At 40.0% G+C, this 18,058-nt stretch overlaps 1 protein-coding gene across 2 annotated transcripts in view; it reads right to left on the reverse strand.

Moving 5' to 3' along the window:
- Positions 1–2,882: 2,882 nt before the first annotated feature.
- ARHGEF18 (Rho/Rac guanine nucleotide exchange factor 18) overlaps positions 2,883–18,058 on the reverse strand; it is a 49,378-nt gene continuing 34,202 nt past the window's right edge. For both annotated transcript variants that reach the window (XM_035567706.2, XM_035567708.2), the window contains 14 exons: positions 17,718–17,835; positions 17,048–17,296; positions 16,157–16,233; positions 15,497–15,675; positions 15,010–15,101; positions 14,509–14,697; positions 13,704–13,841; positions 12,486–12,607; positions 11,976–12,032; positions 11,265–11,312; positions 10,168–10,635; positions 9,117–9,444; positions 7,316–7,438; positions 2,883–7,232 (listed from right to left, as the gene is read on the reverse strand). In XM_035567706.2, coding sequence (XP_035423599.1) covers positions 7,072–7,232; positions 7,316–7,438; positions 9,117–9,444; positions 10,168–10,635; positions 11,265–11,312; positions 11,976–12,032; positions 12,486–12,607; positions 13,704–13,841; positions 14,509–14,697; positions 15,010–15,101; positions 15,497–15,675; positions 16,157–16,233; positions 17,048–17,296; positions 17,718–17,835 — 2,349 coding nt within the window. In that variant the 3' untranslated portion in view covers positions 2,883–7,071. The remainder of the gene's footprint in view (positions 7,233–7,315; positions 7,439–9,116; positions 9,445–10,167; positions 10,636–11,264; positions 11,313–11,975; positions 12,033–12,485; positions 12,608–13,703; positions 13,842–14,508; positions 14,698–15,009; positions 15,102–15,496; positions 15,676–16,156; positions 16,234–17,047; positions 17,297–17,717; positions 17,836–18,058) is intronic.

Consider the following 18,058-nt stretch of genomic DNA (forward strand, 5'->3'; position numbering starts at 1 on the left):
ACCAGCACATTCCCACTGCCAGAGCACACCATGGAGCCTGTATCCTTTGTGCATGTTTGTCCTCAAGCATCTGGCCTGCCAATGAATCTCAGATGCATGTATGGGAACCATCAGCCATGTCTCACCCACATGAAAGAGGAAGGTTTAGCATAAAGCTGGTCATCGCCTATGGCCTCAGAATGATTCATCCAAATAGAAAGAATGTGGTTTGGGTTTCGGGTTAATTAGCTACAGATCTTAAAAAGAGACAAGGCAGGGCGGAGCTGCTGGAAGACTGGTGTGAGCAAGTAACAGCTCTGTAGGCATTGCCATCCATCCTGAAATCACGCCTTCATTATGAGAACATTGTGAGAAGTGGAGAACGTGCATCACAGATGAGTGACAGCATTATCGATGATGCTGTCAGTCAAGGTGTTTGTGAACACCAAAGGAATGTCTACCTGGCTGTTGCAGCAAGAACTGAAGCCGAAGACAGATACGCCCACGCTCATTTGAGCGCTGATGGCTGTGGCAGCACCAAGCTTCTAACAGATGCAAATCCTGAGTTTAAATATGCCCCTACAGAGCTCTGGGCTGCTGCAGCTGGGCAGTTTAGTTACCTGTGCAGATCTGTGCTGCAGGGCTACCTCGTAGCCATGTTACTCTATCCAAATCCACGCTCCTCAGTTTGTATTAGGAACTCTGCCTACAGGTCTGAGGCATTATTATGGCTGCCAGAGGAGTCCACACATTACAACTGGGGAGAAAAGAAATCCACTGCTCTAGAAACACCTCATCATAATTCCTGCCCTAGATTGTTCCTTGCAGCTGTCCCCCATGACAACGCTTCGATTCTGTGTCTTGCTGCTGAACAGTATTTAGAAATGAACGTGGAAAGTTACTTGCCTTGCTCTAGCGAGACAGCGAGATCTGAAAGTGCACACAGGTAGTGACCTCCAGCGGTCACTGCAGCTCAGCTCCTTGGAAGCTGAACAAAGCAAAAGCAGATGTAAGAAATTTTCTCTTAAAGGAAGTGCAAGCAAAAGCTTATACATGTTTCAAGACTTTGTTCGCTAAAACATCAGTTTGTTACTTCCCACAAAGATAGCCATCCTTTAAACACTGGTGTGCCTAGAAGTTTTTCATTATTGGCATACATTGGAAAAATAGAAAAATTTCTGTTTTTCCAAGTTCCAGTTTTTTTGCCACAACACAGATATCAACAGCACTTCAGAGACTTAAAAATGCAGACTAGAATGCAGACTACTCCCCTGTCTCCTGTACACAGAGAACCTGCGCCCTCCAAAGGTGCTTTGATACGCACAAAGACTTACCTCTGTGCAAAGCAATTCGGACTGCATCATTTGCACCACCACATTCAGAAATGGCTGAGGGTTTCCCTCAATAGTGACTACAGCGTAGGATTTTAATGATTTTAAAAAATCCAAAAAAAAAAAAATCACACCTCTTCCTTTGAGAACACCCACCCTAGTTCTCCCACTCTCTCCCCAGTTTCGCATCTGTTCTGATTTCTGGAATTATTTGAGGTTACAGTGCTTGGGTTAGCTTGCCAGTATGCCACAAGTGGGGATTTTACCAGGAAACACAACTTGCTGACTCTGGAGCTGGGAAGCACTGCACCAGCCAGAGGCTATGGGCTGGTACAGAAAGCGAGGGCTGCCAAATTGGCAGAAGCAGCAGGGAGAAAGTTTCTATTTTCGTTATACTTGTTCCAAATGGGAACCGATACTGTCTGGGACAGAGCCAGGCATGTCTCAGACTGGCACCATGCAAAGCAACTACATGCTAATATAAGCAACTTCGTTAAGTTCACTCTTTTGCTAGTATGCTGAGTTCAGACATTTTGAGATCAGCTGATTCCTTCCTAGGGTGCTCACCTCACTGGCAAGATCTGCAACTATTAGTATCCACTTAACACCTCTCCTTTGGAAAACTGTCAGCGCTCGTATGGCAGGTTATTTCTGTCCGGGGTAGAAAAGGAGAAGCACGTGAGAAGTGGTTGCTGCTTTGACCGTTGGTTCAAATAGAAAAAGACACATAACATATAGCACATATATGACTAATGTATATGTATATAAAGGCAGGGTTTTTTTTTGTTTTTTTTTTTTTTTTTATTGCTAGAAGTTGGTTTCAGTCCTATTGCAGCTCTGAAATCCTTCAGTGGAGAAACATTGCAGTCATTGTAAAAATCATTTGGTGCGCTAAGATCAAGTTTACAGTTAATCAAGAGTGCACAATTCAACAGAATATTAACATTTAACTGTCAACTTTACAAATAAAATAAGACTACAAAGACGTTGCTACTGAAGTATCAACAGTAAAGGAACTATTTACAATGTTTACACCCTAACAAAGAAAAAACAAAACAAAAACAACAAACCCAAACACTTCCCCAACAAAATGGTCAATTTAACCATGAACCATGATTATTTATTAAGTCTTTACAGTGCAAGGTGGGCCTAGAAACCAGACCTAAGACTAAATAGCATCGAGAGAGTTCACAGCTCTGAGTGACATGCACGCAGTTATGCCGACAGGATCTATTTCCATGACAATTTCCTCTTAGGTACAAACAGCAATGGAATCTGAAATAAACTTTTCTAAAGTGCTCCGATTTCTTTCAGTACAAAAATATAAAAAAACTGATTTATAAACATGGCACAAATGGTACGAACCAGAGCTCACACAAATGGTATTTGATGTATCACATGCTGATGGTAAATATTCAAGAGCTGCCAGTTACAAAGATTTTGGGTCTGGCCTTGAAGGGGGAGGCAAAGGCTTTTTTTTTTTTTATTTTTAATTTATAAACCTATTCAGCAAGAAGGTCAGGCAAGAATACCATGTATAATCTGGCATCAAGGAGTTTTTTTTTTTTTCTTGTGAGAACTGCTGGGGAAGACAACAAAAATGCTCCAAATTCCCTTGCACAGGGGCACAACATACAGGAACATCACTGAGCACCACCAGGGGAGACTTAGCTCCCATTCTGCTGAACTGAAAGTAGAAGTGAAACTAAAAATATATCTTAAACCTTTCCTAGTTTAAGTTTCATCTTTCATTGTAAATGAAAATGACAAACACCAAATCCCATGTACGCAGGATCATCTATTACTCAGAAAGACAAAACTGCTAGGAATTTATTTAGAATTACTCCTACCTTTGCAGGAATACTATTAGCTTGCTGAGCAAGAATCTCTAGAAGTACCAATTCTTCTGCTTCATGCTGGGAAATGATTAGCGATTTCAATTTATGGGATGTGCCACATCTACAATCCACAGATAGTACAGCTGAAAACTAGGAAAGCATTTACAGCATGCACAGGGCAGATGTGCTCAGTACTAGCGAATATGGAGGGATCTTCAGTCTGAAATACAAAATGACCACAGTCCAAATGGGAAGGGACAGAGGAAGTCTCTTTTACACCAGAGTTAAAACTGAGAATCAGAACCACAGAAACAGTCTCTACGTTGCAACATCACAGGACAAACAGGACAATAATTTTAAGGCTGTGACACAAAGCAAAGAAGAAGGCAGTTCAGAGCTCGTGCTGTAATTTCCTCCACATCCCAGCTCAAGAAAGAAGCCAAAAGGCACCTGGGAGGCAGAGTTTTGAACTGTCTAATCCTCTGATATCACTTAAAAGGAAACTTTTATCTGAAGTAAGCGAGAGTCAAATGGAAAGGATATTACTCAGAATCAATAGCATGTCACTTAGCCCAGGATACAGAAGTATTTTGCAATACAATCTGCTTAGAAAGATTATTTTTCTACAAATTAGATTTGAGTAGAATCCAAAACAAGTGCACTCAACTAGAGTGATTTAATAACAATTTCACAGATTCAATTTTGCAGAAGTGCAGACCCATACTTCATTTAAAGAAAATATTTCACTTGCTTCCCTCAGCCTTCTACAAATAATTTTACCGTACTCTGGTACGGTAAATTCCACACTAGCGATATCGTTCTAAAACCTCTTCCAAACTGGGTACTATACAGGAAATCACATAAATACCTTGTACGGCACTTCCATGATTTTGAGATGATGCAATCTCTATTCATGGGGAAAATGGCTTTCCTAAGACTAGCTGCAGCCAGGTGTGTATTGAAGACAGATAACTTTTAAGGTAATTTCTCAGTTACAGATTGAAAACCAGTATTCCAAAGAACTCTTGGTGTGCTGAACCAACAGCCTAGCCTGTAAAAGTCCCGTGTCCATTTGCTAACAGCCACAACTTATCCAAAGCACTGCTGACAATGAATATTAAAAGTTATATTTAAGTTAAAACATATTAAAGGAAATGAGACCTCACTGCAGACTTAATATTTTCCAGATGTTACCATCCTATATCTGAGTTCATTCACTGCACAGAGTAAGAAGAAAAACGTTGCCAAATAAACCTCTTTGGTCCATAGAACACTCTCTCCCCCATACATTAAGACAGGCACAAAACTGAGCCAAATACATGTTTCTAAAATTTGGTTTAAAATATCTAAACAGAGAATTCCCTCCTTGGCTGAGGTGGTTTATTCCACCGATGCAACTTAGCTTTAGGTTAAAGCTGCTAAAAACTGGTAATTTAGGGCAATGGGGGCATAGAGTTTGCACTAGGAGTGGACCAAACCACAGCATGGAGAGAACATACTGTACATTCTTGCTGCTTTGCTGTACGTTTACAGAAGGAATTACACGGGTATCAGAGATGACTAGAGTCTCCACATCGGCTGACTGAAGAACCAGTCCTATAGAGCTGCTGAATTGATCAGAAGTTACATTCATTTTAAGGTATTCCCGCTATTTTAACCTAGGTTTTAGGAATGCAAAAATACAATGTAGAAATATGTTCTAACCATTATCAACACAGTATCACAACAATGCAAAAATGACTACGCTCCTCATACTGTTTTCTGCAGGTCTAGACATTGATAACCTGTGTAAGTTCTGCAAGGCTCATGATTTACGAAGCAATACTTTGGTATTAAAGTGAAGTGTGTCCTATTTAATTGTATTACTTTGCTGGGGAGGTGTGATGGGGGGAAGTATCACCAGCCTGATAACAAACTAGATAGTTTGGAGTTTCCTCTCATAGGTAACATCGCAACTCTGTTGAACTCTGTGCCTTGTTTTAGGTTGGTACCGGTATCACTCAGCAAAAAGACCCTTAAATACAAGAAGCATTACAGTAAGGACTGCGTGCTCCCCAAGACAGAATCAGTATTTCTTAGCTTATATTTTTGCTCTCACAATGACCAGTAAGTTTCGATATTTCAAGTTCTTGTCTGGAGACACTAACAACCCTAATTATAACCTCTTGGAAATAAACTCCATATTTTCTGCTGAAAATTTACGTTTCTTGCACTGTAAGTACTGCAATAAATTTTAAAACCTTCAAGCAAAGTGAAGTTACTGTCTTAAAGAACATTACTAAAGTCACATAGGCCCTGACAACCGAGACAGAGTAACTGATTCAATGATTTGAAGAGAGACTGATAAACTGCCATTCCGAGCCACTGCCATGAGGCTGAATGGGAACTGATCAGGCATTCCATTCACTTGTGCTAAAAATCACTCCCAGCCAGGGTTAAAGATACAAAATAACCCCATCAATCATGTTCTGAAAGGTATTAACCCAAGTTTTTGAACTCCGAGATTCTGATTTCTCTAACTCCGTAATAATGTCCTTTGAACAGTTTCTCCTGCGCACAATATATCTGACTGGTCACATCTGACACACATCGGAATACACGTCCTTCGGTGATGTGAGTAATAAAGAACTGAGATACAGAGCAAAGTAATAGAATACAACAAATGACTGTGCAAATTACTACAAAGAGAAATAATGCCTTTTGAGCAGGGCTCTGTTAATATCATCATCATTCCATACTTAAGAACTGACCCATTTAACAAGAGGTATCAAAGCTGGTTTAGCTGTAAGCAGCTAAACCAACCCAGGTTTAGCTAATAGCACTTTTTTATTACTAAAAAAAAAATAAAACAACAAAACAAACAGTTCTTATTCCCTTCATTCCTTACAGTGCTGCAGAGAAGCCTCTGCAGTAACAGCAGCTTTGATATCTTCTGATACTCGGAGTAAAGTCCCAAGAAGTTGGCAGACAAACGAAAGACGCAGAAGACTTGGGATGAAACGAGACAGTAATTACTGCATTCAAACACTTATTATACGTCTTCCAGCAAGGAACAAAATCCAGGTCTCTAAGTTCCTTCTGAACCAGCTCATGAGTTTTGCTTGGGAGCCTGTACTGCTCTCACTAACCGGAGAGCCACTCAGTGTCTGTAAAGGGACAGCTTCCTCGTGCAAGCTGACATCCAATGAATTGTGCATTGAGTCCAAGTCTTCGTAACCGCTGGGTGTTCTCATATGTTCAACCCTCCTCAGCCACAAGCAGGTGGAGCTCTTGAACCTTGAAGACTCTTAAGCAGCTTACCTTATCTTTCCTACTGCACCTGGCCACTGAGCATGCGCTCCGCTAAATTTACTAAAGAAACAGAGATGCTAGGCTGGTTCCTGTGAGGCGGTATCACAACGTTCATCGTGCCTGGCTGTAAGGAGACTGGCTTGCTAGTCAACAAGTTAACACACAGTTAGCATAATCCACTACAGTGACCTTGCACCTGTGAAAAAGGGATTTAAAAAATCTCAGCCATTTTGGGGCTTACTACTAAAATTTTTTTACATAAAAATCTGGGAGCTTCATTATCAACTACAACAATTTACAAGATGGTGCCCACAAAGAGCGTAGATACACCAGAGAGAGCAAATTGCAGTAAATGGCAGCACTTTAACATGCTCTGAATTTATACACCCATGCTATGCGTCAACACATTTCCATGGTTGGAGAATTTAAAAGCAAATTATTACCACTGTGCCCTCATTTTGAGCTGCTGGCAAAGAAGCCAACAAAGTAAAACTGTAATCCTGGTCTGGTCCTTGTTAGTATTAGCAGGGCAAGGATAAAAAGACATCCACGTCAGGTCTTTGTCACGTTGAACACTGGAGCCTGAGTTCTTGAATCAGTATGTCAGAAGACTGATCTTTAAATGGAAACAATTAGAAAAAAATTACATCTTCTTTGCTGGTATCGTCTTGTGCATTTAACAGAGTCGACTGAGAGGTCACCAGGGTCTGAACGTGAACGTTACTGGGCTTGAATGGGTTTGCTGAGGCAGATGAAAGTGCTTCTGGCTGACCATCTGTAGAGCCATACAATTCTATAGAAAAAATGGAAGAAGACAGATTCATGACACTGCACAGTCTGACATCTCCACAGATGTACAAGTCAGTCAAGAAATACCTGTCTGGAATGCAGTGGTCTGGCTGCTTGGGAGGACTGGACTTGCTGATCGCCTGCCTCTGAGGATACCGTCCTCTCGTCCAACGAGCCTAGGGGGAATCAGCTGCTTCTGATCAACAGATGCTGAAGAAAATATTTTACAGATCAGTATTTGACAATAGCAGTACTTCACTGATTTCACTGCTTCATGCTGGAGGCCGCAATACAGACACCTTTGCATATTCGAGGAAGCTGCTATACCATAAAGAGTTGTTGCTTCTGTTGCAAGTTAAATTTTCTCTTCAACTTTTCAGACCATGAGTACACTTTCCCTCTCCTCTCCCCTGAGGACCTCCAATTCAGTTACTACCAGCTTGACAACCACAAATTCAAAATCTTGTATTATAAAGCACAGTGGAGGAAAAAAAAATAAAAATCTTTGTCCCTACCACTCAAATAGCAATGGCTATTTGCTACTTTTAACACACAAAACTATGATGAACTTCTGTCTCTGCTCTCCATCTGTCTCACAGCTGCTCAGCTGAAGAGTACATCGATTGTGGTATTATGGCCTGTCAGTTTCTTAATTTCAACAATAAAAGCAATTCATGAAATGGTTATTCCGGATCCAAAGAACTCCTCTCAGTAACATTCCTTACATGTCACAAAAACCAAATTCAATACCCAGTATTTTGCCACTTGTACAGAAAGTCCTGTTCCATTTTATTCTAATATCTACATATGGGCATAAAAAGCATGCATCCCACTAATGCTCATGAGAGAATAGAGACCAATATATTTGCGTTTTAGGCCTTTCATATAAATTTTGGAAAAACACCATTAAGTACATTTCCACTGCAGGGATCATTATGTAACAGCTATTAAAAACAAAGCTGCAGAGTTGCAGTATTAGAGCGCTATTTGCCCATTTACCAGTACTTGGTATTCAGACGAAGGGGGTATTAGGCTTCATTTATATGCAAAAACATAAGTTTGTAATTCTATTAAACTTCAGGTGCAGAGACAGACTTTTTTGCAACATGCAGAAGACAACCCCACTCCCTGGGCAGGTTTGGCCCTGAGTCTGCTAGAGTAGTGTAGGCCCAAGTGACGTGCAGGCTTGTCAGCTCAGAATCCTATATAAAGCTACGGAGATAATTTTGTAACTTTAAATTATAGGCCCTTTTCTCAGGCTGGCAGAAAGGCTATTTTTAGTGGTAAAGAAAAAGTGGTTTTTATTGTGTCTGTCATTGGCAAAGATCACTACTTTAGTACCTAGTAGTTAGCAGCAGAAATTACACCATGACAAGGTAACTGTATTTTTACTTGCTTCTATTTCTGACAAAATTAGCCCCTTTCGACTCCACAACACATACAGCATCTCAGATCTGGCCTGGAAAACTGTATTTAATGACTGACTGGTGCTAAGAAAGGCACCACATTTAGTGTTATTACAGCTCTGAACATAGTGAGAAGAGGTTAAGACAGCCTCAAAACATTTCATTCATGCAGAACAAGCAAAACATTTGCTATTTTCCTTTACCACTACAATTAGGCAAGATTTTATATCCAGGTTTACAAACGCTCACCATAATTCTGTCCTATTGGCTTACAGCACTCCATTTCCAACATTATCTATCTGGGCTACATTTCCAATTCAACAGTACACGCACATTGAGCTCCTAACTTAAGGACTTCAAGAGCCCACAATTTGTAGCACATTAATTTCTGGGTTCCACATGGGTAGTCAGAGTTTTAAACTATAGTGTTCTGTCTCCTTGTGATGCTGGCAGGGGTTAGAAATCCATTTAAATATACTTACCCGAACTGTCTGTCCTGTGAGATGCTTTGCTCTTCCCACCTTTCTCTTTGCTTCCTTTTGTAAAAGCGGCAAGCTTAGTAGGGATCTGCTGCTGAACTGCAGCTGGTTTCTGTATCTGATTAGTTGCACTCAGGAGATGGATTGGCACTTCGTTCTTCAGTGCAAGAACTGGACGATTCTCCAGGGTGGTACTGTCCCTACGAACCAGCTCCGGCCGTTCCAAGTAATCTATTCCAGAGATGCTCACTCTCGCAGAGCTTTTCAAGACTGGCAGAGATGGTTCTACCCCTTCTCCGTTGAAGCTAACGGAGTGGCTTTGCATCTGGTTCTACATGAGGAAAAAGGCATTCTAAGTCAAACAGGTACTTTCACTATCTCAGACACAATAAGGAGAGACCACCCTCAACCCTGCAGACACAAAGCACTTTCCTTGTGAGAAATGCAACAGGCTAGACCAAGCTCAAAGCATGCTGGCAAATGGAAGAGAAAAAGATCCTCAGCAATTCAATTGCTTAATATCACACCTAACAAAGGAACACAATGGTGTGTACTGGGTCTGGCTGGGATGGCGTTAACTTTCCCTGCAGCAGCCAGCAAACTGCATTAGGTAATGACAGAATGGACAGAAAGCCATACTTTCAGACAGTAATAAACAAGCCAATTTAATTGGACCCCAAAATTCACTTTTTGAAACATCGGAGATGTCTTTAGAAATGAACTGTATAGAACGCTGCCAATGTAGTGCACCTTCTGCAATTGCCTGCGTGCAATAAGGCAATTCCTGTATTAAAAAAATCAGCAGTCAGCCACATTCAGAAACAACTTATTCTCTCTTACTGTCTGTCTCTCCCTCTCTTTTTAAATGCTCCCATTAGCAAACGTCTGGGTAGAATTTCACAGACACTGAAGGACTTGCAAGCCCTGATCTCTCTGACAGTAGCCAGCTCCAGCTACTTCAGATAGTGGCACAAGTAGCTCAGTAAAGAACAAACACGGGTTAGTGCTGCAAGAAGGGCAAGCAATAAACGGAACTCCAAGAAAAACTCCTTACCTGTCCCATTTCGGGGGAGAATGTGCCTGACACCGTGTTCTGCTTTTTCAGCTTCCTTAGCTGATCTAGACGCTCCTTCTCTTTCTCTACTGCTCTCTGAGCTTCCCTCAGCCTCTCTAGGTCATGCTGATAGGCCTCTCGCTGCCTCTCGAGTTCTTCTCTATCCTGAATCAACTTGTCTTTCAGCTGCCGAGTTTCCTCTTCACGCTTCTGCAGCCGGACTTCCGTGATTTCTAGTTCCCTCTGCTGCTGACTCCTTTCCCGTTCCCAGCGTTGCTGCTCCAGTTTCAGCTGGCTCTGAAGTTTCTGTACATTCATCAGTTCTTCTCTCTGTTTTTCAAAGTTACGCTGTTTCTCCTGCTCTAGCAGCAGGTTGCCGCGTGTAGACTGCAGCCGGTATTGCTTCTCCCGGTCTACCATGGTGGCTCGTTGCATCTCAATGTAGCTGTCCTGCTGAGATATCACCGCCTACAATGGAAATAAGAAGTCCAAAATGAGGCACATTGGCTCAAAAACAAACAAACAAACAAACAAACGAATAAACCCCCATACAGCTAAGCAAAAGACAACAGTACCTATCAGGTTAGGTGACCGACAGCTTTGTCTTCAAGAGCAGATCTAACTTTCTAGCTTGTACAGCCCATCACTATTGACATGATACTAAAGATGGCTGAGGAATTAAGTTTTGATTACATCTGTCAAAATTAACATTTCTTGCACCTAGAATTTCTACTCTGAATCTGACAAGATCACTCAAAATATTACTGAATACAAGGTTACGGTAAAAAACATCTAATATATGCAGACAAGTGTATATTAACATCAATTTTAAAAGAAAAACACAGAGAACAGAAGCTCAAAGTAGCAACAACTGTACTTAAGTAAGGAGGAAAAGGGATTCAATCACATAAGACAACAGATACAACACCTCCTTCAAAATATCATACACTGTGTTTGTTTCCCTGAGTCTCAGGTCTTGAATTCTACAGTTCACTCTAGTTTTAGGGGATATTTTCAAGGTAGCTTCTCTACAACTGTGTAAGTTTTATTATATTTAATGCCTAACAGACCTCTTGGAGAGTAGAGTAGTGGTTTACCTGAAGATTGAAGAGCAACTGTAGCAGTTTTTGTATCCTTTGGACAAGCTGAAGAGGAGGGGAGGCAGATGGGATAAAAAAAATAATAATAATAAAATTTAGACACCGAAACAGAGCTCCATTTCATTGCAGCATTAGACTTTTTTCTTTTTAAAATAATGGACAGAATCAGTAGTATGTACAAAAACACACACACTGGAAGAATGACTACAAGAGTATTCTGACACGGTAACATCCAATACAGCAATATAGAAGCACAACGAATTTCAGTATATTGGCCCTCGCACAAACTGAGTCAGTGCTCAGCAAATCTCTCTGGGATTCCAGGGAGCAATCCTCATCACGAGATTTCTTTATATGAGCTATTTAATGACCACTTCCTCCCATGCTCTAGCACTGAATCACTACACAGGTACAGCACTCACAGGAGATTCAGAGGCAAGTTTTGCCAGTGAGCTAAGAACATACAATCTCTCCAAAGATGCAGAAAGAAGTAGTTAGCCAGCTCTTTGAAATGCACGTCTAAATAGCCAGAACCATCCTTGTTTTCTAATGGGACATTCAGAATGCATTTGGAGTCATAAGGCACAGGCTGTTTATGAGCTTGTGGTTCCACAGCCATTAAAAATACTGGTCTGTTTATTTTGCATGATATTATTATTATTATATAGCTATTTCCCATTAGATTTCCTAACAGCAGAAGTAACATACCTGAGACTCTATGGTGGGCTGAATACCACTGTTGTCATCCACCCCTGTTATATCACTCTGAAAAAAGACAAAAACAACAATCTGCGCTAGAGATACTTGTTGGACATTGGTAGTGCTGCCAGAACATGCTGGAAGGGTTCACCTCACCAGGGAACATTGTTTATAGCTGGAGCAGAGATTGCTCCCACGCACTGAAGGACACATACCAAAAGTACTTAAATCATAGTACAGAAGGAGATGCATGGTCATTAAAGGTAACATTAAAGATACAGCATCAAATGAACAAATACAGAACAAAATTATCATGCCTCCCAAGCAGTAAGCTATAAACCATCAACTCACCCCCACAAAATAGCCTTAGCAGAGTCAAGTAATTTCACGGATAGAACTCTTACACAGTCTAGCCCTACCAGACATTACAACTTTCAGCTTAGCAAGGGTTGTTCTGCAGCACTATTGTAATGAAGAACCTGAGGAAACACATTTACTTCATAAACAAGCCCAACGTACAGTTTGAGATCCTTCTTCTGCATCCAATGGGAGGTCCTGGAGATGCATGTCTGAACTTACTGCAGGGCCTCTCCAGTCCCACTGTCTCTGGTCACCACCACTGCTCTTCCCAAGACTATTATCTGGAAAAAAAAAAAATAAAAATACTGGCACGTGAGTGGTTCACCAGCACAGAGCTTGTGAAAACCCACTGCACAACAGCAACTGAAAAAAAACCACACATATGACTTTGAAGTTAGAACCAGTTTGCTACTACATTGCTTATCCATGCTCATTAAAAGTGGGAAAGTGGACAGTAGGTAGAGTAGGACTTCTCAAAAAGGTATAAAACTTGAGGAGAGCGGGTTAAAAGAAATAGTGAGATTATGTTCAAATCACATCATGATACTTTAAGTGAAACAAACACAATAGAGAATGAAAATGATCGTCTGTGGCTACCAGGATTGCAAACTCCTAACATGGAATACTCAGTAGTAGAAAAATCTTATTCAAAGCAGCACCACCATAAGCATGGAAAGAATTAGTGGGAGATGGAAACTGTACTGTATAGAGCCCCTGTAATAAGACAGGCATATATAGCCTTTCACGGGCAAGAGAAAGGATTCCAGGGATAAACTACCAGTGAAATACAGACATTTCTACTTTGCACACAGCAAAATGAAGGGAGGTAAACAGTATCTAGTATTTCCACTTATTTCATCAATTAACTGATAAAGCATCTGTGCCAAAAGGACAATTTATACTGTTTAAGGATTCAGCAAGCCTTTAGTGGCTGCGCAGATACGAAAACTTGTTTCCATTTTTGTCATTCTATAATAAAAACAAGCAGTTGAACTCACATTTCCTAGGTTTTTATGTCAAGCTTATTTTTTCAACAAAATTAAAATTCTGCACGGAATTGTGGTAACTAGAAAATATGGGTTAAGGTAACACCTTTAACATTACACCAAGAGCCCTACTCTGCTCTCTAGTGTTGGTACTGGAAGCGAAAGATACAACATGCTAGGAATTTATTCTTGTCCTCTTCTCAGGAACTTCTTGTGAAGTTCCCTTAATATCCTTACATCAGAGCCTCAATTAATTCATGTTTCTGATCTCATAGTCAGTACAGAGAAGCATAGTAAAGAGCTAAGGAGCTTAAATGAATGCTAGACTTTTTAACAGTGTTTAACAGTTCAACAAACATAGCACAGTACCCCCACAGTCCCTCTTTCTTACTGTTGTTTGAAATTGAGGGAGTACTGTCATATCCTCCAAAGGTCTCTGCTCTCCTGGGGAGTCCCGGTGCACAGCTATCTTCAGGCTGACAGTATCCATTTCCTAAGTGAGTGAAGATAAGGTTCTGGAGATTTTCAGCTAGGGAGAAGAAGAACATATCATTTAAACAGCCAGGTCTACATAGTGAGACAAACTCATCATGCTAACAAATTAGGGTGTGTGTATTTATATATATATATATATTTTTTTTTTTCCAGCCACCAAGTACATTAAATATTGGGTAGTTTGAAAGGCTTCCTACAGTACAGATGGATTTTCTTTCATGACCTGCTGTTTACAACAGGCTCTTCATATTGCATAAATGAAGATGACCTCCTCCTTGAACACAAGTTTGATTATCAAGCCTTGAATGGTTTTTTTTGTCAAACTAAAAAATGATGTTTGTGGTTTGTGTTTATTCTCTTTCTAAATATGCTGTCTTTAGATAGGCTATTTAAATCTAGAACCCTGATACAATACTACATTTCAGGGTTATTATATTATTAGATCGCCTTATTACCCATGTGAATAAACTCATCTGAAGACTTCATGGGTTGATCTTAAATAAGTGAATAAAAATCAAAACTGTGGAGGTCCTGTACGTAAAAACACAGGTGCACCCTACCTCTCTTGGAGATTCATTATGAGTCTGAACAGCATTATACAGAATTATTACAAGATGATTTTTAAGACTTGTACTTAGATCAGTGCTTATCCCAACCTCTGCACCTGAGTGAACACATACACATTCCCACATTGTATTTACCTTCTACCACTGCAGACTTCAGAAGTGACTCTCCTTGCAGATTTTCTGAGATATCCCCCCGAAAAAGTAGCCTAGATCGGGTTCCTTGGGAATTGTCTTCAAACCCATTCATTTCAGACATTTCTAGATAAATCTGTTGCTTCTCAGTTAGACTTTGCATAATCAGGTCATCTTTCATGCTCAAACGCTCTAAAGGAAGAAACAAACTCAGTTCTACCTTCTAAATCACTGTCAAGAGTACAACATTCAGTTTGGAAAATTACCATTCATTTCATAGTCAGAGCATCAGAGATATAATTAACACCTGGAGGAAAAACCTCATGGAGCACGCAAGGTTTATTAGACTTTTTAAACTTAATTATTTCTATGCAATCTTGCAATACCTTGAAGGACTTCTGAAGGAGCAACTTGACCACGTGATAAAAGAACAAGACAGTTACATCACAAGGGATGTTGAGAAGCTTGAGAAGCTGCTCGTAGAATATATACCTAAGTCATTACCTTGGAAATCTCTCAACTTCGCAGCTCTTGCTTCAGCCACCCTCCTTTCTGCTTCGGGTTCATTAAACGTTCCTCCTTCTTCATCAGGACAGCTGTAAAAAGTGGGAGACAAACGTTTGATTTACACATCAGATGACTTAAAATCATCTTGGCATTCAACCTGAAGATTATGCCTAGGATGTCGTTTATCTTGTGCGTCAATCTTTTTCACTTATCCAAAGCTTTGTTGCATTTGACATCAGTGAACCAACTTTTTTTTTTTTTTTTTTTTAAAAAAAAAGCAGAACAAAGTCTTCGGCTGATTTTTCCAGCATCTTTATGAGCAGCTTCTTCCCAATGAATATGCATAAACTGCCTGCTTCAATCTTGCATTGAAAGTTTATGGACAGTCAAATGCATTTTTACAATAAACTTGTACCTACAAGTCCTGTGAAGAGAAGGCCAATCAGCAACAAATCAAGCCCTCTGGCTTTAACTCATGATTTACCTTTCTACAGCTCTGCGGATGTGAGCCATCCAGGAATTCCTCTCCTCTTTAGAGCTTGTGTGAATTTCATACATTTCTGGTCCTTTTAAGGAAGCGCTGATTAAGAACATTGCCTTTTCCTCATTAGCTACCTCCCTTACAATCAGTTTTTGTAATGAGATAACTGGTGGTTTAGAGTCCTGTAAAAGAAAATATAAAATGTATTGCACTACTTTATACAATTTTTTGGAGTCTGTGCTTCTTAGCTCCCTTCTGTTTTCTTACTTATACAGGGCCACCATGAGCTATAACATTGCAACACCAAACTTTACCACTACGGCCTCTTCACATGACACTTTTGACACCTGTCTTTTTTTTAAAAAACAAAAAAAAGTGAAACAAAACTTCTGGATCCCAGAAATCAATAACAGTTTCAAAAAATTTGCTCAAATGGAGACAAGGGAACACTGTTTTGCTCCAAAAGACAGAAGGAGAGATTCATAAATACCAGAACTTACTCAGGAAAAGTGATCCTACAATAACTGACTTGTTTATTACTTCATTTTCCTTCTAAATCTACCATAACATCTACCTAATATTTCTATTTTTATTTCTTCTGCAATTACTATCACCTTCAAAAACATTCCAAATGAATGTATTAAATATGAAACCAATACCCACCACTGATGCAAATGTATATTTTTGGTCCTTTTCTTGCAAGAGCAACAGTACATCATTTAACAGGACTGCCAGAATATCTACAGTAACAACAGAAAGAAAGAAAAAGATTTTGAAGCAACAAGACTGGTGCAGACTCAAAAAAATTACTTAAGTTTCCTGTGTACCATGCGTTAGCACATCAACATTTGCAATATCGGGCTGGCTTCTGCTTTCCACTGGGGTTGTCCAGAGTCAGGCTGGACATGTGCAGAAGAAGCAGAATTCAAATAGAGCCAATTTAAAGCTTGAAGACAACTACACAGGTATCCTACACATGCACTCAAACAGTCATGATGGAACAAGTTTCCCTCAACAGCAGATTCTTCTGAAACTGCAGATGTTCATAGTACCAGCTACTCTTGGCTGCATTGTAAGTTCCATTTGAAGCTTCTCCTTGAACATTTGAGCAATGAAGCTGTTAAAATACTCACTGATGAATGCTGTTTTGATTTTCTGGCAAAACAGACATTATAAAGAACAAAGGTGTCATGGGTTTGACACAACATAATTTTTCAAAGTGTGAACCAGAGCTCGCACAAGATAATGTCTTTCCACAGGAGACTAAGTCAGTATGACTCAAGGCTTTGTCATCTACCTAAAGACCTCCCACTTGAATTGGAAAGCAGATCAGACAGATAATAAGCAAACAGCATAAGGAACTTATCATGCACCATTATAGAGATGCTTATTGGACAAGCCAGGAATAGAACAAGTGCTATTTCCTCCAATATCCTATTAAACAAGTGGGTTATTGTCATCGTACTTTATGCCCAATCGATTAGTAAGAAACAGCTACAGAACAAAGCAAAATCCTGTTTCCTAGTTACACTTTTCCCTTTCCTGGTCCTTTACCTTTGAGTCGCCCTGATGCAGCTTTCCAGTACAGCATCCCATCGAGCAGAAGCCGCCTCTGTCCCATATCATCCTTTCGGAAGAGAAGCCCATTCTTGCATTTCCCAGATGATTTTTGCTCCATTTTATGCATAATCTCTTTCAGGCGCTGCCCTTTCTCACACTCATTTACCATGGCATCTACATGAGTGATTGTGTTCTTAATTAAACTAAGGGCCTGGGTCAGCTCTTCATAATCCTTAGTTCCAGCTAAGAGAGAAGGATAGTAATTAGTCCCATTTACAACTCTGGAATGCAAATATGAGTCATTCAAACATATTTTAACAGGAAGATTCCATACTGAACATCTGACAGTACTTCCTAAGAGCCTGAGTTTAAAAATAAATAAATGGGTTCCTAGAGCTCTAAATCTCTAAGAAACTGATAAACTTTACTACTATGATTTTGTGGTTGTAGACTTGAAACTGAACGCTGCTTTCAACCCTCTGATGAGGAGAGAGTGATCTGAATCTGCATATAGAACTGCATCTCCAGCTAACTAACAAGTGAGAAAGCAAATATAAGGCAGTACCAGCCTGTCCTCCTTGCCTGAGGAAAGAACACGCAAAACGTAGGAGAAAAAGGATGTGACGACAACTGTCAGGCTTCTAAGACAGATTAAAGAAACTACCTTCTGTATTCTGAATAATGCGTTCCACCAGGACTGGGTATTTGGTGATGCGCTGTGTAACCAGAAGAATACACTCTTGAACACCAAGTCTCCTCACAATGGAACTGTTGCCGATTTTCTAGAAAACAAGACAGACCCATCACATCCATTGCATATATCGTTCTTCTAACTCCCTCTCCTCTTCATTCACACATTTTCTGTTTCAAAACACTTTTATGCAATTAGGTATGGCATCACAAAATCATCTGCATGCTATTTCAAATGCAAAACTCATGACAACATCAAAAAATTGATTCTAATGCTAGAAAAAAAATATTTTAGATATAATTTTCAACTGCTAT

Source organism: Cygnus atratus, chromosome 26 (genome assembly GCF_013377495.2).
Source record: "Cygnus atratus isolate AKBS03 ecotype Queensland, Australia chromosome 26, CAtr_DNAZoo_HiC_assembly, whole genome shotgun sequence".
NCBI lineage: Eukaryota > Metazoa > Chordata > Aves > Anseriformes > Anatidae > Cygnus > Cygnus atratus.